At 39.3% G+C, this 23,817-nt stretch overlaps 3 protein-coding genes and 1 pseudogene across 3 annotated transcripts in view; 1 reads left to right on the top strand and 3 right to left on the bottom strand.

The window, feature by feature from the left end:
• LOC130097323 (gastrula zinc finger protein XlCGF7.1-like) overlaps positions 1–23,817 on the top strand; it is a 362,909-nt gene that overhangs the window by 193,288 nt on the left and 145,804 nt on the right. The window lies entirely within an intron of this gene.
• LOC130097297 (uncharacterized) overlaps positions 1–23,817 on the bottom strand; it is a 298,549-nt gene that overhangs the window by 137,458 nt on the left and 137,274 nt on the right. The window lies entirely within an intron of this gene.
• LOC130097331 (gastrula zinc finger protein XlCGF57.1-like) lies at positions 434–1,220 on the bottom strand. The gene has a single exon (XM_056264130.1). The coding sequence runs from the start codon at positions 1,064–1,066 to the stop codon at positions 449–451; it is 618 nt and encodes a 205-aa protein (XP_056120105.1). The 5' UTR covers positions 1,067–1,220; the 3' UTR covers positions 434–448.
• Positions 19,879–23,817, bottom strand: part of LOC130097332 (gastrula zinc finger protein XlCGF57.1-like) — a 36,722-nt pseudogene continuing 32,783 nt past the window's right edge.

The following is a 23,817-nucleotide window of genomic DNA, read 5'->3' as shown; positions in this document are numbered from 1 at the left end:
GCTTCGGATCAATGTTTCGAAACATCTGCGCTTCGGGATCTCGCTAAGCTTCGGAACGACTGTTTCGCGTCAGCCATCCCGCAGCTGTATCATACAAATAAATAGTTAAAAAATCATATATTGTGATTTCTGGAAATTTTGTTTTTAGATTATGTTTCTCACAGTGGACATGCACCTACGATGACAATTTCAGACCCCTCCATAATTTCTAAGTGGGAGAACTTGCAAAATAGCAGGGTGTTCAAATACGTATTTTCACTGTAGCAGCTACTATATTTCTGTTAGCAGAACACAAAAGAAACAATATATAAATTTAGCAGGGTGCTACATCAATAATATTCTTGTTCTCCAACTTATAAAACACAAATCTCGTGGCATTCACAGCAACACTAGTTTATTAGTTAACTAACTACACATTTACTTTATGTGAATCTAACAAAACATTTGCTCACTGTGACACAAAACAATGCTTTCTAATATGAGTCAATAGACTACTTGATTGGGTGAAACTCTTCCCACACTGAGTACATTGGTACGGCTTCTCTCCAGTATGAACTCGCTCGTGTAATTTCAGGGATCCAGCCTGAGTGAAACTCTTCTCACAATATGAGCACTTGTAAGGTTTTTCTCCAGTATGAATTCTTTGGTGCTGTTTCAGATCAGCAGCTCTAGTAAAGCTCTTCCCACAGTCAAAGCACATATAATCTCTCACTTCATTGTGTGTTTTCTGGTGCTGTTTAAAACCGTCCAGCCTTGAAAAACTCTTTCCACAGAGAGAACACGCATAAGGCTTCTCATCTGAATGAACTTTTAGGTGATCTTTTAGATTTGATGATGAAATAAAATCTTTACCACACTGATCACAGTTAAATGTTTTTTCTCCAGAGTGAATGAGCAGATGAACACTGAGACTTAATGCTTGAGAAAAACTCTTTCCACACTGAGTGCATGTATACGGTTTCTCTCCAGTGTGAATTCTCATGTGTGTGTTAAGGCTTCCTTTCTGTGTGAAACTCTTTCCACACTGAGTGCATGTATACGGTTTCTCTCCAGTGTGAATTCTCATGTGTGAGTTAAGGTTTCCTTTCAGTGAGAAACTCTTTCCACACTGAGTGCAGGTGTGCGTCTTTTTGGCTTTTGTTCTTTGAATTGTAAAGTTACGATGTTCCTCCTCCACTTCATTCAGTTCTTGTCTTTGCTCTTTCACTCTCACCTGGTCTAAAATACACAGAAATACAGTTAAAATCAGTTCAAGTGAACCCTTATTTAATAGCAGAAAACAACAGAGTTTAGATCTTTCACTTGTTATTCGGTCATTCATTGTTAATATAGTAAAAATAGGTTTGACTGTCATGATTCTGCCATGTCTTTTGATTTCTCTGGTCTTGTGGCAGAATCATGACAGACCCATGTTTTGTGTACAAGCGCATGGCCTGTTTGGGCCATGTGCTTGTGTTGTCTCGTTACGTTACCCCGTCCCCTTGTTATCCCCGTCTTGTCATTATTGTCTAGTCCGCTTCACCTGTCCTTGTCATTAGTGTTCCCTTTATAATCCCCTTGTGTTTGCTGTCCTGTGCTGGTTCATTGTGATTCTTAGCTGCGTATGTGACTTTGTGAGATTCACTGTGAGTATTTGTCAAGAGTATTGTCCAGAGAGAAATTTCTGATTCTATGTTTGCTGTTTTGTTTATCGTCTAGTTATTTGTCAAGTCTCAGTCTAGTTTAGTCATTCCTGTTCCAGTCTTGTTTTGCCCCCTCGTGGGTTTTGTTTTCCCTGTTTTTGTCATTAAATTAACGTTGAGTGTTACATACTGACTGCGCTTGGGTTTCATCCTCACCATCATAACAGAATGAACCAGCCCATACAGAACCCAGCAGACAGTTTGCCTGTTCCCGCAATACTACAACCGACTGGCCCGGAACTATGGTGGCAGTCGGTTATCGCCGACAGTTGGAATGGCAAGCTTCCAATTCCTCCCCAGGGTGAGAGGACCCTGAGGGAGTACGTGCGGGTTGCAGAAGAGAGGAGGTTCTTCTTGCCTGACATCCTCTTTAACCGTTACCTCATCGCGGGCCTCAATGAACTTCCTCCTCTGGACGAACGGGAAAGGCTGGTTCGTCGCCCCTTCCAGGATATGGTGGCCGATTTGTCACGGAAGGAATCGCGGGCTCCCTCCATATCGTCATCACCTGGCATGCTGGCCGTGATCCCGGAGGGTCGCGTCCTCGGCGTGGCTACTATGGGGAACCAGACTCGTCCCAGCTCGACTGCCGAGGCATCATCTGCACCCGCTGATCTCCGTGGCAAACGAGAGAGACGGCTGTCGTGGGAGTCGACTTCGGAGTCCTCTTCCACTGAGACCACAGTTCCTGCTGTGCTTCCCCAACCGGTCACAAGCCCGGCTACGGCCTCTGCTCCGCGACCCAGGAAGAAGAAGGGAGCCTCTTGTCCTCCATCTCTGTCTCCCCCTGAGTCCGCAATGGCTGTCCCAGAGCTCGCTTCAGCAAGCGCCGTCCCAGAGCCCGCTCCAGCAAGCGCCGTCCCAGAATCTGCGGAGAGAGTTGCGGCCGATCTTGCCGCAAAAGAGGTTCTGCAATCGGTTTCTGCTCGTCAGGAGATGCCCATCTTCCTTGCTGCCAAGACCCTGTCTGATTATTTGTCTTGTCTAGCCAGAATCCTTGAAGTCCCTGTCTGTCCCCAGCCCCCGTATCTGCCACTGAGAGCGCAGCACCCGATCCTGTCCCTGTGAGCGCTGCACCCGATCCTGTCCCTGTGAGCACTGCATCCGATCCTGTCCCTGTGAACGTTTCACCCAAGCCTGTCCCTGAAGGTGCATCAGTCCCCACTATCCCCGGACTTCCGTTTGTTTCCCCTGTCGTGTCTCAGCCCCGGACTGTTTCCCCGTTCGTCCCTGTCGCCACTAGTCCCCGGACTGTTCCCCCTTTCACCACGAAACCCTGGACTGTTTCACCCAAGTCTCGTCCTCTTGTGTCTCCGTCTAAACCTGCCCAGAATCCTCGTCCTCAGCCCTCATCCCATGGACCCAAGACCCCCAGTCTTCCCATCCACCCTGGACCTCCCCCCATGAACTCTGTGTTTTCTCCACCTCCTCTGCCTTGTATGTTGTTTTTGATGTTCCATCCCAACCCTGTTATTGTTTTTTCTTGTATGCCCTTATTAGTGTTTTGCATGTTTTGTTGGTTTTTATCTATGTCACGGTCTGTCTTGTCTTGTGTTTAGTTTTTTTTTGAGGAGCGTCTGGTAGCCGCTCCTTAAGGTGGGGGTTCTGTCATGATTCTGCCATGTCTTTTGATTTCTCTGGTCTTGTGGCAGAATCATGACAGACCCATGTTTTGTGTACAAGCGCATGGCCTGTTTGGGCCATGTGCTTGTGTTGTCTCGTTACATTACCCCGCCCCCTTGTTATCCCCGTCTTGTCATTATTGTCTAGTCCGCTTCACCTGTCCTTGTCATTAGTGTTCCCTTTATAATCCCCTTGTGTTTGCTGTCCTGTGCTGGTTCATTGTGATTCTCAGGGGGCTTTCACACTGGCAGTTTAGTTCGGAACAGGGCACGGTTCGCATGAAAAATCGCTAATGTGAACGCTGTCATGGGACCCGGGTGCGCATTGGGGTACCGAACCCGAGACTCCCTGGAGGAGGTGGTCTGAGTTCAGTTGCTCCCGCACTGTGCCGCGGTTCGCGTGAATGTGAAAGCAGCACGGACTCGGGTGCGCACTTGTTCAGGAAGTAAAGTGACCTGCGCATGCGTTTTAGCTTATTGTGATGTATTCAGTTAAATAAAACACTTGTAAGGGATGATAGTGTTGATGATTTACCTTGGATACGAGCGAGAGTGAGCCGGCAGTGTATTCGTGCATTGCGCTTGAAATCAGGGCACCAAATTTGGAAATCCGCTGTCTCCTCAAAAGAGTCCGTTTGCAAGCAGCAGAAGGCCACCTTATGTGACACACGCACAGTAAACCTGTATTGTTCACTCAACTGCGCATAATAGCAGCGAATTAATCAAAAAAACACAATATCGACCCGGGTTCTGTTTTCTATCATGCGCCGTGCACGTTTGCGATGACGTAATATGCACGCAAACGCACCAAGGTTCGATAGAATCAAGTTGAGTGTGAAACCAGACCAACGCTGCGGGGGGCGCCGGGAACAAACGCGCTCGGACTGCAGCAAACGAGCCCAGTGTAAAAGCCCCCTTAGCTGCGTATGTGGCTTTGTGAGATTCACTTTGTGAGTATTTGTCAAGAGTATTGTCCAGAGAGAAATTTCTGATTCTATGTTTACTGTTTTGTTTATCGTCTAGTTAATTGTCAAGTCTCAGTCTAGTTTAGTCATTCCTGTTCCAGTCTTGTTTTGCCCCCTCGTGGGTTTTGTTTTCCCTGTTTTTGTCAATAAATTAACGTTGAGTGTTACATACTGACTGCGCTTGGGTTTCATCCTCACCATCATAACATTGACAACTGCTATATACAAGTTTATGATCATTTAGATGTATTTCTCTATCATTTATCATCCACATACTGCTTATTAATTCACATCTACCAAAGCATCAACAATGAAGAATAAAGAATGGACACCAACCTATTTGTTCCTCAGTATCTTCATGTTTTATTCTGGATGGTTCTGGATCACTCATGTCTTCAATCTCCTCTTTAATAAACTCCATCTTTAACAGTCACACAGATTTCAGCTGCTACTCCTGGAGTTTGTCCTTCTCTTGTAGGATGATGGGAATATTCCCAGTATTTATTGGTGAATTGTTGTGGGAGGGACTTCACTGCAGGTGTGAACTGTGATCACTGTGTTTTTATCCAATCTGCATTTAAAAAGTACAGGGCCATCATGTTTAACTGAGCTGCTGAAAAACCTCTTTGTCTCCAAAAGTTCCTGGTTTTAGCTCATTCATTATGGTGATGTCTGAGATCTTCAGTAAATTGGCACATTAAATTGTTTTATTGGTGTCAACAGGCTGAAACAAACTACAGCATCATCACCTTTAACTTCAGTTCTTGTCTTTGCTCTTTCACTTCCATCGAGTCTGAAACATTAAAACATATTAAGTTGTTAGAATGAGTTCTGGAGGATAAATGTGAATTTTCAAGTGAACCCTGATTTAATAAAAGAAAACAAGTGAGATCTGTTTATCAAATATCATATTTTTGTTGTACCAAAGCCAAGGTTAGTTTTGTCATCCTCTTGTTAATAGTCAAAACGTGAATGACAACTGCTGTACAAGATTATGATCTAAGTGCATTTATGTCATATATTCCTGAATTATTTGCTTATTTCTCACAGCTCTTATGATTGGCATCTAACAATACTATATATATATATAAATAAACTAAGCCAAACAGTGATCATCATGCATTTGAACTAATTGAAACCATTCATAAAATCAGCAAAGATTTTTGTGTGTACTGTAAAAAAAAAAAAAAAAAAAAAAAAAAAAGGTGCCTCAAATATCCTGTCGGATACTCAATGAACTTAAAAATGTCATTCAAGTGCCTAAAAAATAAAACGTAATTTTTAAGGTAAAAAAACGGCAGCTGTGGTTGCCAGAACTTTACCGTCAAAAATACAGTAGCAATGTTATTGGTTTTACAGACTTAACTTAAAATTTACAGTAATAAACCGTATTTCATTATCTGATAATGTTAATTTACCAACCTATTGAAGTATTAATATCTGTTTTGTACCATGGTAATACACTGACAACCAACAATCATCACAGCAGTGATAAGTCACATGATAAATCAAAAACTGATCACAAGCAGCTCTTCCACATGAAAGTTAATATTAATATATCATTCATAAGAATGAGTCATTCGCACAAACATTAAACACCATCATGGTAACACACATGAAATTAAAAAAATGCAATAAACTAATTTAACAACATTAAATGTTACATAATAATAATAATAATATGTTTATTTTTATAGCGCCTTTCAAGAACCCAAGGTCGCTTCACAAAAAATACAAATAGTAGATAGACAAAAGAAACAGGCAGTCAGCTTATTAGGCTATATCAAGCGAACAAGCAGAGAAGCAAACATAAAACCCTAATGCACATAACTAATTAGACAAGAACTAAGAAAACTAAGAAGAAATAATTATTTCAACAAAAATACATCAAATGTGAAGTGTCACGCAGGGAATTGTGGGAATGTCAATTTACGGTTTTTCACTGTAAATTATACAATGAGTTGTTCTTTTTCACTTTCAAAAACTGTAAATTTAACGGTATTTTACATTTAATTTAATTTTACATTAAATGTACCGTTAGATCTATCACAGTTATTTTCCATATATAGTAAGAAAACTTTCTGTTAACCAATGAACAGTTTTGCACTGTAGCATTTTTCTTTTACCGTTAAAATCACAATAATTTTTTACAGTAGGGTTACTGGTGGAGCATTGACAATCTTTGCGGTTCTTGCTGGATCTTATGGGATCCTTTAAGCACTTTGTATTCAGTTCAGAGGTTCTGGAGTCACCTTTTCATCACCATGAAACCTCAAAGTGCTTTGGGGGAAATTAGAGGAACTCGAATGCTATAAAAGGGTTATTGTAAGATACAATACTTTGTTTTTACTTTTAACATTTAAGTTGTTCCTGAAAGATCTCTTGTGTTAATCATTTTCATGTTTAATCATTTAGCAGACGCTTTTATCCAAAGCGCTTTGCAAATGAGGAGAGCAATAGAAGCAGTTAAACAACAATATGTAAGTGCTGTGACCCTTGTGCTGTGCTGTGATTAAAACAAAATGTTTTAATGTTATATTTGCGTATTACATATGTGTGTTCAATGGGAAATGTTTTATAGATCGTCTTTTAAGGACGCCTGTGAGTGTATGTGTGAGCTGGTTTGCATACAGAGAGGCCTGAAAAGCTGCTAGATCTGCTTATTTTTCAACCGTATTAGAAGAAAATAAACATAATCATAGGTATTTATTTGAAACAGTGGAAAAAGACTAACGAAACTAACGAAAAAGAAAGCTTCAAGCCCAGAAGTTTCCAAGCAACACAGCAGTAATGACTTTATGAACTTCTTCACTTATAAGATCGATAATATCAGGGACAAAATTATAATTATGCAACCGTCTACTACAGTATCGCATCAGGGAGTGCATTGTAGTGTCCCTGAGGAAAAATTTGATTCATTTGTTGCTATAGGAGAGGAAGAATTTTGCAAACTCGTTAAATCATCTAAATCGACAACTTGTATGTAGGGTTGGGCATCGAGAACCGGTTCCAACTTTGAACCGTTTAAAATATAACAAGGCCATTGGAATCATTTAGAAAATTGTTTTCGATTCCGATCATCGGTTCCAAACACGCAAGTTTTGGTCCATAGTGGCCACCGGGTTTCTGGAAGTGCTTGCCGCGCCCGCTTGTTCTGTTGCAGCCATGGAGCACTTACATGGAGCACTTGAATAAATATACATATGTTGGAAAGTTCACTTTCTACATGAACTAGTTCAAAGTTCAGTTCACAAATTTTAAAATGAACTAGTTCAGTTCATACTAGTTCACAATTTTGAACTAAGTTCACAGTTCCAAAAATTAACTAGTTCATAGTTCTTTTTTTACATATGTTGCTGCGAGCTATTTTATTATTATTACTGCCACAGCCCATATACAACCACAGACAGCAATTATTTTATCGGCGGGCAAAGTTTGCACAGAAATGTACGATTTTTCCCTTACCGAACTTGTCATAAAACTTGTTTAAATGATCATACGACGCCTCCTCGATGCTTTGTCGACTACATGCTGCTTTTTGTTTTGATGATGCATGATTTCAACTGATTGGGTCCTTGTGTCAAACATCCTGCAGACCAGAGCGCTCTTTGAAAGCCACACAGGGAAAAATATTGCTAAATTGCTCACGGAGGCAATGAATGAATGAGGCTTGAATGACAAAGTGGCAGCAATTGTAACAGGTAACGCAGCTAACATGCTACGAGCAGTTGGATTGACAGAGACATTGCACATTGGCTGTTTTGCACATGTCCTAAACTTGGCATCACAGCTGCTCTCAAGATGCCTGCAGTATCAAGGCTTCTAGGCAGACTGAGGCGGATCTCCGCATTTTTCCACCGGAGCACCATAGTAAAAAAACAGAAACTGCTGGACCTGCCACAGCACAAGTTAGTGACCGATGTACCAATCCTGTGATGGTGAAGGAGATGAAATCTGCTGTGCATCAGGATCTCCAGAAAAGGTATTTATTATCATTATGACACTTTATTCTAAGACAGTTGTTTTGTATGATACTAATTACATAATGATAATTTTTATATATTTTTTGTAATAGAAATGTATTATATTTATTTTAAGGTACACGGGCTTAATGGAACAACTCTACTTAGCTTCTGCCCTGGACCCACGCTTTAAGGCCCTGCCTTTTTTGACTGATGATGAGCGTGAGGAAGTCTTCACCCAACTCACTGATAACACTAAGACACTGGCAACTGAAAAAAAGCTCAGTAAGCACTGCATAGTGTGAATAAAAACATTATGTATTTTTATAATTAATGATACACTGAAATTATGAATTTAAACCTAACTATATTGTTATATACACTATTTCGAAAAGGGTGATAACTATTTACAATACAATTCATTTGCTTTCTGAACAGAGTGTGTAACAAATAGAATTAGGTACTGCGCCTTTAAGCTGTTACTCCCTCATACAGTGTGGGCAGTCGACATGTGAAGCGCGAGCTGTGAGCGCATGTATGCGTGCAAGCCCGTTTATTTTGCTTTTATTTAGTAACGCAGTTGTTGTTAGGGGTGTGAGTTACGAGATGCCCATATGTGCGTGGGACGACGTTGATAATAAATCACCACGGTGGAATATCAGCTACGTCTTGAGTCTTTGCTTAACGTTACACCTGACTACAACCGTTTAGGCAAGCTATCCGGTTCATTCTGATTAAAAGCGTTACAAGTGGCGCCCGAACATTTTGTCTCTGGCCTCGGATCGGACCTTTGGAATTGTCGATCGAGGATATTATCTTTCGTTGTGGATTTACGGACATTTTTGCCCACGCCGAAGCTCCGAAAAAAAAGCACGCGGAAAATTTGTGCACGGACACGTGAGATTCATTCTGGCACGTGTGATTTGTTTCGGATCGTGAAAGGAGTCATTCGCCTCACCAACAACTCAATAAAACCGTTCAAGAGTTTCAACTGAAAAAACAAACAGAAAAAACTTGTTCTGGCTTGGACCATAGACCATTGAAGGTTTGGACAAAGACCGTGCAACTGACTGTATACCTTGTTTCGCGGTTGACTGATTGACTGATTCATCTGAATCTTACTGGGATTCGAACTGAAGTTACGCGTTCACAGCATCATCAGAACTGTTCAACAGGTTTGCCATGAAAGCTCACATGATGTTTTAGGATTAGGAAAAGAAGAAAAAAAGTGTGAAAAAGTCTGTTATATGGTTGTAAAGATGTTTCTGACTTAAACTGGGTTATTTCTACGGTTGATTTTTTTTTTTTTTTTTTAATGCCCTGCGGTTGAAGAGTGCAAATATAATTAAGACTACTTTGCTTCCTTCATTGTCGTCATAATGTGAAAGTAGTGACAATTGTTGACCGTTGTTGAAAAACTGCATACTTTACTGTTTAACTGTGTTTACTGCATACCAAGCTGATCTAGTAGTGCCTATAGTGAATACAATGGCCACACATGGTATGACAGATATGACTGACCTGACTTTGCCTTTTGAGTCTATGCCTAGGAGGAGAGCACCAAAGCCGACTGTTTGCCTGGAGACACAGGTTGAGGCGCTAAAGACTGAGGTAGCAGTGCTGCGAAAATGCTTAAAGGAGTCCCTTGATCTGCAGAGAGGTATTATTGACGATTACACTCAAAACATGTACACAGCTTATCATGTACACAGCTAAACCGCTTATCTGCACGTAACGATCCAATTGCCTCTTCCACTCCATATGCCCAGGGCCAACCTGTTCACGTCAAGCCAAAACTTTCAGCGACAGCCATTGATTGCAACATTGCGCATGAAAATGCAACAGACTTTTCTCACACTTCACTGCTTAATAGCACAACTAGAGCGTTAGCTTCAGTCTTGAATCAGTCAAAACTTGAGCCCCCTGTGTTCGGAGGGGATGGAAAAGTTCAGCCTGAGGATTGGCTTCAGCTTGTGGATGTATACATAACCTCTTTGGGGCTGAGTGAAATGGTTTTCGGTATTAAGTGAACACATAACAGCCTGGACACAATTCCGCGCTCTATTTAAAAGTGTGTTTCTTCCATCGGACAATCAAGAGCGCATCATCCTTGTGTTCAAGCGCCTGATGAGCCTTTCCCGACGTTTGTAGCGCATCTATTGAGCGAATTCAAAAAGCTGAAGTCTCCCCCACCAGAACAGGATCAAATTGAACTGATTTGTAAGCATGTATTGGAGCGATATAGAGTCGCAATTTATGGTACAGAGATCACATCAGTCATTGACCTCCTGATGCGGCCACATGAGCTCCATTCTGTTCTTGGCCTTTACAGCCGTAATGAGCCCCCGCTTCCAATGAAGGAAAAAGCACATGAGCTTTACTGCTTTAAATGCTCTAAACCTGGTTTTACATCCCGAAATTGTCCGAACTGTAGCTTTGTGCCACAAGTAGATGTTTTCCCGGGTGTTGCAAAGCAGAACTTACAAACAGGATATGGAACGCCAGGCTGTAATGTAGCGAGAACCAAAGCAACCACAACAGGGGTGAGCAGGACAATAAATGTGACCAGCAGAAGGGAAACTACAGGAGAGGGAGGACATTTCACAGGGGCAATCCTCCCTCCAGAAGGTACATATGCCCCAACATTCTCCGGTGTCCACAGTTGAGCAACTCATCTTGGGTCATGTGGAAGACCCGGCTTCTTCCCTCTGGAACACCCCGTTCATTGTCAAAGTAAACCTCTACAACAGAGCAGTTGATGCAGCTCTTGATACAGGCGCTTCCCTTTCCGCAATTGGGACTAATATTATTTTCTGGCATTCCAGGAAGCTCTGAAAAAGTGCACCCTTGGTTATCGCCCCCCATTCAATTAGCTGCGTCATTTGGCTGAATATTGGATTCCATGGAAAACGGTTCTACCATAGATTTGTTATTGTCCCTGATCTCGCTTCACCCCTTATCTTAGGGATGGATTTCATGTTAAGAGCTATAGTCAACATTCATATTCCATCCAGGACAGTAACCTTATGTGACACCATTGCGCCAGAACCACATGAACTAGCGAGTGAATGGATGGAGACTACAGCGGTAGGGCGCATGATGTTCATGGGTGTCCAAAAATCTGACTTAAATGAGAAAGTCAAGGAGGCATGTTTAGGACAGGGACAAAAAGCTCAGTTCTAATCAATCAATATCGTATCGAATCGAATTGTGAAATTCCTAACAATACCCAGCCCTACTTGTTATGCTGCTTGATATTGTAAACTGGTGTTTCTTATATTATGCATTGTCATAATTTTAAACAGTGGTTTGTTGCGCAAAAAGTTTTACCGTTTATTGCACTTTGTTATTCTTCTAGTCAATTCACAGAAGATAGCTTACTTCCGGATTGAAAAATAAGGTGGATGGGGGTACATGTCTTTAATAGCAGTCAACAGTGAAGAATTAAAACAAACTGGAGCTTTGTTAATGTTTCTCAGTTGTCAACAATGAAGAATCAAGAATAAACACCAACCTATTTGTTCAGATGCACTTCTAGCCTTGATGATGAGAATATTCCCAGCATTTATTGCTGAATTATTTTGAAAGGGCTGTGATCACTCTGAAACAAGAGAAGAAACATAAATTACTGATTTAAAAAAACAATACCACAAAAATTATAATCTTTCTTCATTTTAACTCATTCTGAGATTCCTCAGATATCAACCAAAATTTGAAGAAACTGTAACAAAGTAATGTAAAAAACAAAAAAATGTCAGCATAATATATAAATTAATGTATAAATAACAACCGATCTTCATGTTTGTCTACAACAAATTTAACTGACTGATGAATAAAAAACTCTTCTGCTCTAGGAACAATATAATGAAAATGAATAAAACTAAAATAATGCAGTTCTGACAGCATCTTTATTTAATCTACAGTCGAAGAAATATTTAAAAATAACAGTGTATTGTTCCTAACCAAAAAATAGCATGGAATAACAGGAAACAGTTACAATTAGGGTTAAATATATTTAAATATGTTATTTTATAATCTACTTAATTAAAAAAGCGGAACATAAATTGATGACCAAAGTGATTAATGAGGTAAATCCGACCTCCATGTATATTGAAAATAAACTTTGCTCAGACAAATTACACGATATTCTCGGCACTGTAGTGCAATAGAAATGTAGTCATGTGCTTGTAATAATAATTACTCATAGTATAATTATACCTAAACAGTAAATATTAAATGGACATATATGAATTTCGCATTTGTTTACAAAAGATCCTCACGCTGTCCACTGCCATGTTGCTGCCGCAAACGTGTTCAGAACTGTAGTAAACATCTACCGTACGGCGCATGCGAGTGTCGCATTGAGCAGCAAACACTCCGATTCTTCCTCCAGAAGGCGCTGAATGACTCTGAAAACCGAAACCTTAAAGACCAAAATACCCTTTTGTAGTTCAGTCTACAAACAAAGTATTATAGTTTAAATATAGTAAGGCCAAATAACAAACAAAAAATCCACAAGATGAATCTCCAGTGATGCGTTAAAACACACACAGTAAGAAAACAAACACAGTTTGAACCGTGTGATTAAACTATTTATGGAGATAGTTTCCACTACATCTAAAGAATAAAAACAATCTCTTTTTTGGCATTCCACAGCAAGTAAAGGGACAAAAGCAACATTTGACTCCCAGAGAATACATAATGCTTTTATTAATTTTTGTTTGTTTAATTCATTTATTAGAAAAGGGACCATGTACAATTATTAACATAGGCCAACATGTTTCCATTTAATGCATTTATTTGAAAACGTATTTTCCATTTCACAACAAACAAAGCAACTTTTTAGATAATGTGAGCAGCAGGTCTTTCTTTATACATCTAGACTTTATAAAATACTGGACATGCTGAGGCAATATTCTGGTCTGTTTTGGCGTTTATTTTATTGAGCTATTCATTTTTATTATTGGATTTTTTGAGGGACAATGCGCAATTTTTTTTATCTTTATAGTTATGATATGGTTTCTTTCCACTGTGAATTATGTGATTCGTAAGGTTCCCTTTTTGCACAAAACTCTTTTCACACCGAGAGCAAGTGAAAGTGAAGTGGTTTCTTTCTTCATTTAGTTCTTCCCTTTCCACCTTTACTTCCATCAAGTCTAAAAATGAACATATTGAATCATCTAAATTAAATCAAATACAAAAGCAAAAGCAAAAAGTAACAACAGTTTATGTAATCTTTGATATGATATTATATATACGACGAAAAATTTTCCGTAATAATGAAGAATCAAGAATGTTTGTTCTTCAGTATTTTGTTTCATTTTGCCTGTTTCTGGATAACTGACGTCCTCATTCTCCACTTTAACAAACTCCAGTATGTATTAGTAACATTTATTTACCATAGTGTGTCACATAGATTACAATTGTTGTTGATCTGGAGTTTCTCCTGCTCGTTCTTCTCTTGTATGTCAGGAATATTCCCAGCATATTTTATTTGATAATCTCCATTTGATAATTTAACCAGCTCCAAAACACAGCTCACTCTCCCGTTTTAACAGGGTTACACACAAGCGGCAACATTCTAATCTGAAAAATTAAGCCTACCCGGAAGTGCGAAAAACTGCAATACATCGAAAATCCGCTAGGGGCAGGTCCCAAAAGGGAGCAAATGTCCATAGACACCCATGTTAAAATGTCAGTTTTCACAGCATAAATTCATGTTTTTACAGGTTGGTCCCATGGACTTTTATTGTATTCTTCGATAGATTTCGAGTGCCTGACAACTGTGAGGGGGGTGCATTTTTTTTAACTTATTCAGGAATTCCTGAAATTTGACGTCTCGGCCATGATCTGACACAACACATCATACCACCTCTGTATCCTTTCTAACATTTGCACTATTTAGCATCAATGTTTGTGGGCAGTGGCACTGCAACAGTTAGCATTAAATCGCCTCAGATAAGTTAGCGTCCCAGGTACTTTACCTATGGTTATAACTGACGTTTGAAACACTGTAAATGCGTCTGCCACATGAATAAATGTAACATAACAATAGACTGATATGTCCCACATTGGAGTGTTCTTCAGCAGCTTAGAAGTGAATGTAGTAGCCATAGACTGTAAAAAGTTGCCTAGTCTGCCAGTCGATCTTGTAACGTTACCAGGGCCGTGCACAGACCTTTTGAGGGGCATGTGCTGAAACTGAAAAAGGGGACCCCCTTTGTCTTGTTCTCGTTTACTATTTTATATTGCACAGGGCGTGCAGTCATAAATAAAGAGACGTACAGCGAGTACCGAACAAACTTGGAACCTTTATTGGGTAACGTGCTCCAATACTCCCGTCTGCTCCCACACTTCCATGTGCTACAGTACCCAAAAAACACCAGCAACATTTTCTGGCGCCGTAAATCAGTGTCGCATATATTCAGTGCTTACCAGAATATTACATCCCCTTTGTTTTGAAAGAATAAAAAATAAATAAAAAAACATTAAGTCAACTTACTCAAGTCACTAAAACATTCCTCTAGCCTAAACACAGAGGTTGCTGCATTTAACAAAACGCAAAACTGAATATCACAAACGCATTTCTAGACACCTCTGACACTTAACGTATCGCAGGATATGCAACGGTACTTGGGAATAAAACGTCCATTATTCTCTGACAGCCCATACCAGATCTTAGATTCCATTCCTCTCATAGGGGCAGCGATCCGCCTACACCCCAGACGAATTATCAATCACAAATCAAGGATTGATCTTGGTCGCACTGCTCGACCTGATCTGGTATAGTATTGTATGGGCTGGATCTCTCTGTCATTTGAATGTTGTGCCGGTACTTCAGTGTGTACCTGAAGCGTAGATGTGGCTGTGCTGTTTTGCTCTTCCTCTAGGTAACGCAGGTGTTTTCCACAGGCTCCTCTTTTGTGCTGAGAAGATGACGACGATTTCTGCGATATACCCGACCATCTGAAGTGCAAACATGATATGATCCTTGTGTATTGGCAGGGTGTACAACAACAGCTGGTTTCCAAAGTCCATGCTCTTGAATGCGGACACATTGTCCAGTGTGTAGCTGTGACAGTGGGCGAGTCGAGCGATCATAACACTTTTTCTGATGCTGCTGCTGCTTTACTCTTTTGGAGTGTGCCTCTGTGAAACTGACAATTTCAGGTAGGAGCTGCTTTAGGGTGTTTGGCAGTATGGATCTCAGTCTGCGACTCATGAGAAGCTGGGCAGGTGACTTGAAGTTGTCCACAGGTGTATTCCTATACTCTAACAAACTGAGATGGGCATCTTTCTTGTCCATCTTGGCTTTTGTCAAAATCGATTTTGCGATCTGCACAGTCTTCTCAGCCAAACCATTGCTCTGGGGGTAATGAGGGCTTGTGGTGATGTGCATGAAACAGCCGCTTCTTTGAATTGGACAAACTCAACACGACCACTGCTGCCACTATCATCAGCAAACTCAAAGTAATTTTTGCAAGGCATGGCATCCCAGAGAAAGTTGTCTCCGACAACGGTCCACAATATCGGGCCAAGGAGTTTGAAGACTTTGCAAATACATTGGTCAACTTCACTGCGGCTGTACAGCCAATAGAGTGAATGGATTTTTTTCATTCTTTTTATATTCATATTGTTAGGATTGTACTATATAACCGGAACCAGCATCTAAACGAGGATATTAATAATGAACAATCTTTGAAATCGTATACCATAGCTTTAAGGTAAATACCATGATAGAGAAATAATGTATGAAAAACATACCTTTTGGGTTTCCAACTCATCAGCCATGGTTGTTTTAATGACTCTGATGCCATTTGTAGATGTTTTTAAATAGAAATAATTAAAGAAAAAAGTAAAAGCACAAGGAAATACAAAACAGGAAAGAAAAGAGAGAGGAGGAAAAAAAAACGGGCTCTTAAAAGAACCGATTGATTTGTAAAATATTTCCGTGATAAAGGATGGGTTCAAAAACCTGAAAACAAACAGATGAGATGATTAGTCAAAACAACCAGGGCTCTGCAAGAGTCCGCACGGACTGGTCCTTGTCAACCTGTGCGTGCCTATAAATCTGAATGCACTAGTGGGTGTAGTGTATTTATTTTGCATGTGAAGTGGGGACACTTAATATTCAACAATATTACTGATCTGCCTGCATTGACAACATTATATGAGAACTGAAATGAGCTGGATGATGACATCACTGTTTTCTCCATAGTTAAAAAAAATAAAAAAATTCAAGCTGATTTGAAACAATCTGTATTGTAAAAAGCATTATATAAATAAAGGTGACTTGACTTGTGGCTATAATCTAAAATAGGCAATAACAATGAACCTGAACTGTATTATATCAACCGATTTTGCCATTACTGCATTTTTTTTATATTTTTTAATTCTTTAAAATGTTATATACCTAGCTGAATTGATACCCTGAATTTAAATAATTTGGATAGCTGTAAAACTGTTGTGACCGATATTTGTATAATGCTGAAACTACCTTTTTCTCTAAAGAGAAAACATTTACAGTTTGGGATACATTAGGCTGAAATTATTTGTGGCAATATGACAGAAATTACAGTTCATGACAGAGAATCTGATTAGTCAGACAATGTATAGGTATAATGCAAGTCTTGGTCATAATTTAGGCTAATTACTATTTGCCATCCATTTGAACTATGTTGTGTTACAAACTGAATTTATTTTAATTAATAAATTAAAAGGATAATTTAGGGAAGGTCCCATAAATAATCCTGTTTCGATAGTTTATTGAGAACCAAGGATTTTGCATGTAAGCTAGCAACATGCTGCTAGCGATGAAGCTAGCTAGATATTAGGTAGCAAGGAAATAACGTAACAGTTACTTTCTTAATGAGTAAAATGGCAATCGCAACTGATTTGTAACCCAGACGTCAAACTGCAATTATTTACTTCCACATAAATTACAAAAAACTAACACGACTACTTATTAATATATAAAAAACAACAGCACTTAAAATTCACACCTTACCTACTACTACAACTCAGAGCCATTTAGAGAGTCATTGGAGTCAATGGAGTTGTCGCAACTCTCACTCTATATGGCAACTCTCACTCTATATGGCAACTCTCACTCTATATGGCAACTCTCACTCTATATGGCAACTCTCACTCTATATGGCAACTCTCACTCTATATGGCAACTCTCACTCTATATGGCAACTCTCACTCTATATGGCAACTCTCACTCTATATGGCAACTCTCACTCTATATGGCTCTGCTAGGACTGTCAGGAAAAAACCTGGCCACGCCCCCTTCTTCTTCTTCTTCTGGGTTCATCGATTTTATATTTATTTATTCAGCGCCACAAGAATGTGGTCAAATGGTGATATTGTTAAAAACATTAGCAGAAAAAAGAAAAGAACACTTTTACAAGTTGATTGTACTGTACAGTGTGTTGGCAGTGCCTGTACACAACCATCATAAAATGATAAAAAATCCATCCAGTGTTTTTGTTTTAATCTCCTTATATGTTTTCCCCTGTCTCAAATCAAGCCGTTCGACCGTGTGACGTCACACGCTCGGAAGCCCCTCCCACGATTGTTGATTGACAGCAGAGTTTCAACACAGACCCGCCTACGCTCGTGAGCGATCTGTCAATCATAGTCTGCGCGGACCGGCGCGGTCATTGTTGATATGCTGGAGCACTGTCTATGAGCAGAATGGCTCTAAGGGATTGTGGTGTTCTGTTCTTGGGTGCAATAAGGAACACAGCAGTCATTTTAATGTTCCTAAATCCGAACCGCTGAAGACGCAGTGGCTGAGTTTGTTTTCGAAGGGAATATTCCCCACGAGCAACGTCAATGCTCTCATGTTTGCGCGAATCATTTCACACACCAGACTGCTTTATAAACGAGGGTCAGTATAAAGCTGGTTTTGCTAAGAAGCTGCTCATGAATAAAGGATCGGTACCAGCTATTCGTGTTCCTGCTGAACCTCCAGAAGAACTGAAGTGTGTAACGTTTTATTAACCTTTATATTAATATCTATATTAATCTTTGCAAATTGCTAGCTGCACGCTTCACAATGAATGCGTCTAAGGTTTACACTTAGGGTACATTACGGCATGTTTTCTATGTATGACGTTCTCAATATAATTCATAATCCCACGTCTATAATGAACAACGCGTTATGGTTATTGTGTTATTGTATTACAAACGGTGTACGCACAGAACAGAGAGGCGGGGTGAGCAAAGCTCATGATCATTTAAAGTCATATGCACTGAAACGGCGTGCTGAAAACAGAGCTGTTTTTGACCAAGTAAAATAAGTGTTTTGTTACAATACTAATGAGAATTTTTAATTAAAGTATATTACAAACTTTTAATTTAGACCCTAAAGAATCATATTAGCTTGTACAAAAATGGCATTAAATGACCCCTTTAAAAGCACTACAGATGATAAAATATATCATGGTTTTATCATATGTAGTGCTTTTAAAAAAAAATCATCGTTTTTTTTTTTTTTTACCTTGTTACAAAAGGTTTATTTTAAGTTATTTAAAAAAATTATTGATAAGAGTTTAATTATTTTCATGTGGTTCTTTACTTTCCAATACGGCTTTTTGAAGAAAAAAAGCACATCAAATACATTCAAAATATATATATATATATATATAAAAATAATAATTACACACCTCAGTTTTCTGTATTAAGTAATTTCGAGTAAATACAATGATATAGCAAATAGTATTTTGATTGGTAACGACGGTCAAACGCCATTTCATCATGACACACACCGTCGTTATTAAAAGGAGCGCTAGAGGGCGTTTAACTTTAAAACGCAAGTATAGGTCGTAATTAGCTGCTTTTTTGGAGGAGGACAGTCTCCAAGATTTGCACCACATTTCACGGTGCACTTGGTGCAAAAGAGAGAGCGCGCAAAACTTGTCACTTGAAAGCGAAAAACAGTGTTTGAGATTTGTCGCAGCAGATTCAAGCAGCTGTAGTTATGTACTTGTGTTTGTGCTAGAAAAATATACAAGACATTTGTGAGAAAATATTCTACAAGTGTGCAACTCTCATTGGATGAGTTCACATACTGATTTGCAGATGAGCAAAATTTCTCTGGTACTTCACATTCTTAGGTGTGTAGATGCCTTTTGCACCATATTCACTGGAGCAACTGTAGCAAAAATGTGAGCGTACGAGTTTCTTAATTTGTGATTTGTAGAATAGGATTTGTGCACCTGCAATGAAGAATTTGAGAAGGTGTAACTGTTGTGTTGTGTTTGTGGAAGATAAAAAAGTCTACAAGTTTGCAACTCTTAAAACATTTCTCTCTGTGACTTCAAATTTACTGATACACATGCGTGGCTATTCTCTACAACTACAAATCTCACTGTCACAGGCATTCAGTAGTTTTGCACCAAACATATCTTCATAGTTTAAGGGCTACTCACAACAGAGGATATTTCAACACCACAATTTATTAACACATATTAATACAAAAACAAAAAAAGAAAAGGTTTTACCAGGGACAATTGAACTGGCCCATATTTCAGGATATAGCTACTATATTTCTGTTAGCAGAACACAAAAGAAACAATATATAAATTTAGCAGGGTGCTACATCAATAATATTATTGTTCTCCAACTTATAAAACACAAATCTTGTGGCATTTCACAGCAACACTAGTTTATTAGTTAACTAACTACACATTTACTTTATGTGAATCTAACAAAACATTTGCTCACTGTGACACAGAACAATGCTTTCTAATATGAGTCACTAGATTCTTTGATTGGGTGAAACTCTTCTCACACTGAGTACAGTAGTACGGCTTCTCTCCAGTATGAACTCGCTCGTGTGATTTCAGGTTTCCAGAATGATTGAAACTCTTGTCACAATATGAGCACTTGTAAGGTTTTTCTCCAGTATGAATTCGTTGATGCAGTTTCAGATGATCAGATGTAGTAAAGCTCTTCCCACAGTCAAAGCACATATGATCTCTCACTTTATTGTGTGTTTTCTGGTGCAGTTTAAAACTGTTCAGCCATGAAAAACTCTTTCCACAGAGAGAACACACATAAGGCTTCTCATCTGAATGAACTTTCAGGTGAACTTTTAGTTTTGCTGATGAAATAAAATCTTTACCACACTGATCACAGTTAAACGGCTTTTCTCCAGAGTGAATGAGCAGATGAACACTGAGAGCTGATGCATGAGAAAAACTCTTTCCACACTTAGTGCATGTATACGGTTTCTCTCCAGTGTGAATTCTCATGTGTGTGTTAAGGTTTCCTTTCCGTGTGAAACTCTTTCCACACTGAGTGCAGGTGTGTGTCTTTTTGGCTTTTGTTCTTTGAATTGTAAAGTTACGATGTTCCTCCTCCACTTCATTCAGTTCTTGTCTTTGCTCTTTCTCTCTCACCTGGTCTAAAATACACAGAAATACAGTTAGAATCAGTTCAAGTGAACCCTTATTTAATAGCAGAAAACAACAGAGATCAGATCTTTCACTTTTTGTTCCGTCATTCATTGTTAATATAGTAAAAATATGTTTGACAACTGCTATATACAAGGTTATGATGTATTGAATGTATTTATCATTTATTATCCATATACTGCTTAATAATTCACATCTACCAAAGCGTCAACAATGAAGAATCAAGAATGGACACCAACCTATTTGTTCCTCAGTATCTTCATGTTTTATTCTGGATGGTTCTGGATCACTCATGTCTTCAATCTCCTCTTTAATAAACTCCATCTTTAACAGTCACACAGATTTCAGCTGCTACTCCTGGAGTTTGTCCTTCTCTTGTAGGATGATGGGAATATTCCCAGTATTTATTGGTGAATTGTTGTGGGAGGGGCTTCACTGCAGGTGTGAACTGTGATCACTGTGTTTTTATCCAATCTGCATTTAAAAAGTACAGGGCCATCATTTTAAACTGAGCAGCTGAAAAACCTCTTTGTCTCCAAAAGTTCCCTGTTTTTAGCTCATTCATTATGGTGATGTCTGAGATCTTCTGTAAATTGGCACATTAAATCGTTTTATTGGTGTCAACAGGCTGAAACAAACTACAGCATCTTCACCTTTAACTTCAATTCTTGTCTTTGCTCTTTCACTTCCATCTGGTCTGAAACATTAAAACATTAAATTGTTAGAATGAGTTCAAGGAGGATGAATGTGAATTTTCAAGTGAACCCTGATTTCATAAAAGAAAACAAGTTAGATCTGTTTATCAAATAACATATTTTTGATGTACTAAAGGTTAATTTTGTCATTCTCTTGTTAATAGTCAAAATGTGCATGACAACTGCTGTACAAGATTATGATCTTAGTGCATTTATATTCCTAGATTATTTGCATATTTTTCACAGCTCTTATGATGGGCATCTAACAATATATTAAGCTTTTGAACTAATTGAAAAAATTCATAAAAACAGGCATGATTTTTTTTTACGTTGAAAATGATGTTTTGTGTAAAAGGTAACTATAGAATTAAACAAGATAATAGGCTAGATGTTTTGTCTTTGAACTTTCATTGTACAAATCAAATTACACACCAGTGAATTCAAAGTGGTGAGTGATGTAGGTGAGTGATGTAGATGAGTGATGTAGGTGAGTGATGTAGATGAGTGATGTAGGTGAGTGATGTAGATAAGAGATGTAGATAAGTGATGTAGGTGAGTGATGTAGATAAGTGATGTAGGTGAGTGATGTAGGTGAGTGATGTAGATAAGTGATGTAGGTCAGTGATGTAGGTGAGTGATGTAGGTGAGTGATGTAGGTGAGTGATGTAGGTCAGTGATGTAGGTGAGTGATGTAGATGAGTGATGTAGATGAGTGATGTAGATGAGTGATGTAGATGAGTGATGTAGGTCAGTGATGTAGATGAGTGATGTAGATGAGTGATGTAGGTGAGTGATGTAGGTGAGTGATGTAGATGAGTGATGTAGATGAGTGATGTAGATGAGTGATGTAGATGAGTGATGTAGGTCAGTGATGTAGATGAGTGATGTAGGTCAGTGATGTAGATGAGTGATGTAGGTCAGTGATGTAGATGAGTGATGTAGGTCAGTGATGTAGGTGAGTGATGTAGGTGAGTGATGTAGATGAGTGATGTAGGTGAGTGATGTAAGTGAGTGATGTAAGTGAGTGATGTAGATGAGTGATGTAGATGAGTGATGTAGATGAGTGATGTAGGTGAGTGATGTAGGTGAGTGATGTAGGTGAGTGATGTAAGTGAGTGATGTAGGTGAGTGATGTAGGTGAGTGATGTAGGTGAGTGATGTAGGTGAGTGATGTAGGTGAGTGATGTAAGTGAGTGATGTAGATGAGTGATGTAGATGAGTGATGTAGATGTGTGAAGATGAGTGATGTAGATGAGTGATGTAGATGAGTGATGTAGGTCAGTGATGTAGGTGAGTGATGTAAGTGAGTGATGTAGATGAGTGATGTAGATGAGTGATGTAGATGTGTGAAGATGAGTTATGTAGATGAGTTATGTAGATGAGTGATGTAGATGAGTGATGTAGGTGAGTGATGTAGATGAGTGATGTAGGTGAGTGATGTAGGTCAGTGATGTAGATGAGTGATGTAGATGAGTGATGTAGGTCAGTGATGTAGGTCAGTGATGTAGGTCAGTGCTGTAGATGAGTGATGTAGATGAGTGATGCAGGTCAGTGATGTAGATGAGTGATGTAGATGAGTGATGCAGGTCAGTGATGTAGATGAGTGATGTAGATGAGTGATGTAGATGAGTGATGTAGGTCAGTGATGTAGGTCAGTGATGTAGGTGAGTGATGTAGGTGAGTGATGTAGGTCAGTGATGTAGGTCAGTGATGTAGATGAGTGATGCAGATGAGTGATGTAGGTCAGTGATGTAGATGAGTGATGTAGATGAGTGATGTAGGTCAGTGATGTAGATGAGTGATGTAGATGAGTGATGTAGATGAGTGATGTAGATGAGTGATGTAGGTGAATGATGTAGATGAGTGATGTAGGTGAGTGATGTAGATAAGAGATGTAGATAAGTGATGTAGGTGAGTGATGTAGGTGAGTGATGTAGATAAGTGATGTAGGTCAGTGATGTAGGTGAGTGATGTAGGTGAGTGATGTAGGTGAGTGATGTAGATGAGTGATGTAGGTGAGTGATGTAGGTGAGTGATGTAGATGAGTGACGTAGATGAGTGATGTAGGTCAGTGATGTAGATGAGTGATGTAGATGAGTGATGTAGGTGAGTGATGTAGGTGAGTGATGTAGATGAGTGATGTAGATGAGTGATGTAGATGAGTGATGTAGGTCAGTGATGTAGATGAGTGATGTAGGTCAGTGATGTAGATGAGTGATGTAGGTGAAGTGATGTAGGTGAGTGATGTAGGTGAGTGATGTAGGTGAGTGATGTAGGTGAGTGATGTAAGTGAGTGATGTAGATGAGTGATGTAGGTGAGTGATGTAGGTGAGTGATGTAGGTGAGTGATGTAGGTGAGTGATGTAGATGAGTGATGTAGGTGAGTGATGTAGGTGAGTGATGTAGGTCAGTGATGTAGATGAGTGATGTAGATGAGTGATGTAGGTCAGTGATGTAGGTCAGTGA

The sequence above is a fragment of the Rhinichthys klamathensis genome, unplaced genomic scaffold, assembly GCF_029890125.1.
Source record: "Rhinichthys klamathensis goyatoka isolate OS25496 unplaced genomic scaffold, OSU_Roscu_1.1 h1tg000216l_1, whole genome shotgun sequence".
NCBI classification, from domain to species: domain Eukaryota; kingdom Metazoa; phylum Chordata; class Actinopteri; order Cypriniformes; family Leuciscidae; genus Rhinichthys; species Rhinichthys klamathensis.
Note: the sequence above shows the minus strand (reverse complement) of the source record. Positions and strands in the feature narration are given on the sequence as shown.

Bases quoted from the DNA above. Each gene is read 5' to 3' on its own strand.
- LOC130097331 (XM_056264130.1), bottom strand. From the start codon at position 1,066: ATGAGAATTCACACTGGAGAGAAACCGTATACATGCACTCAGTGTGGA.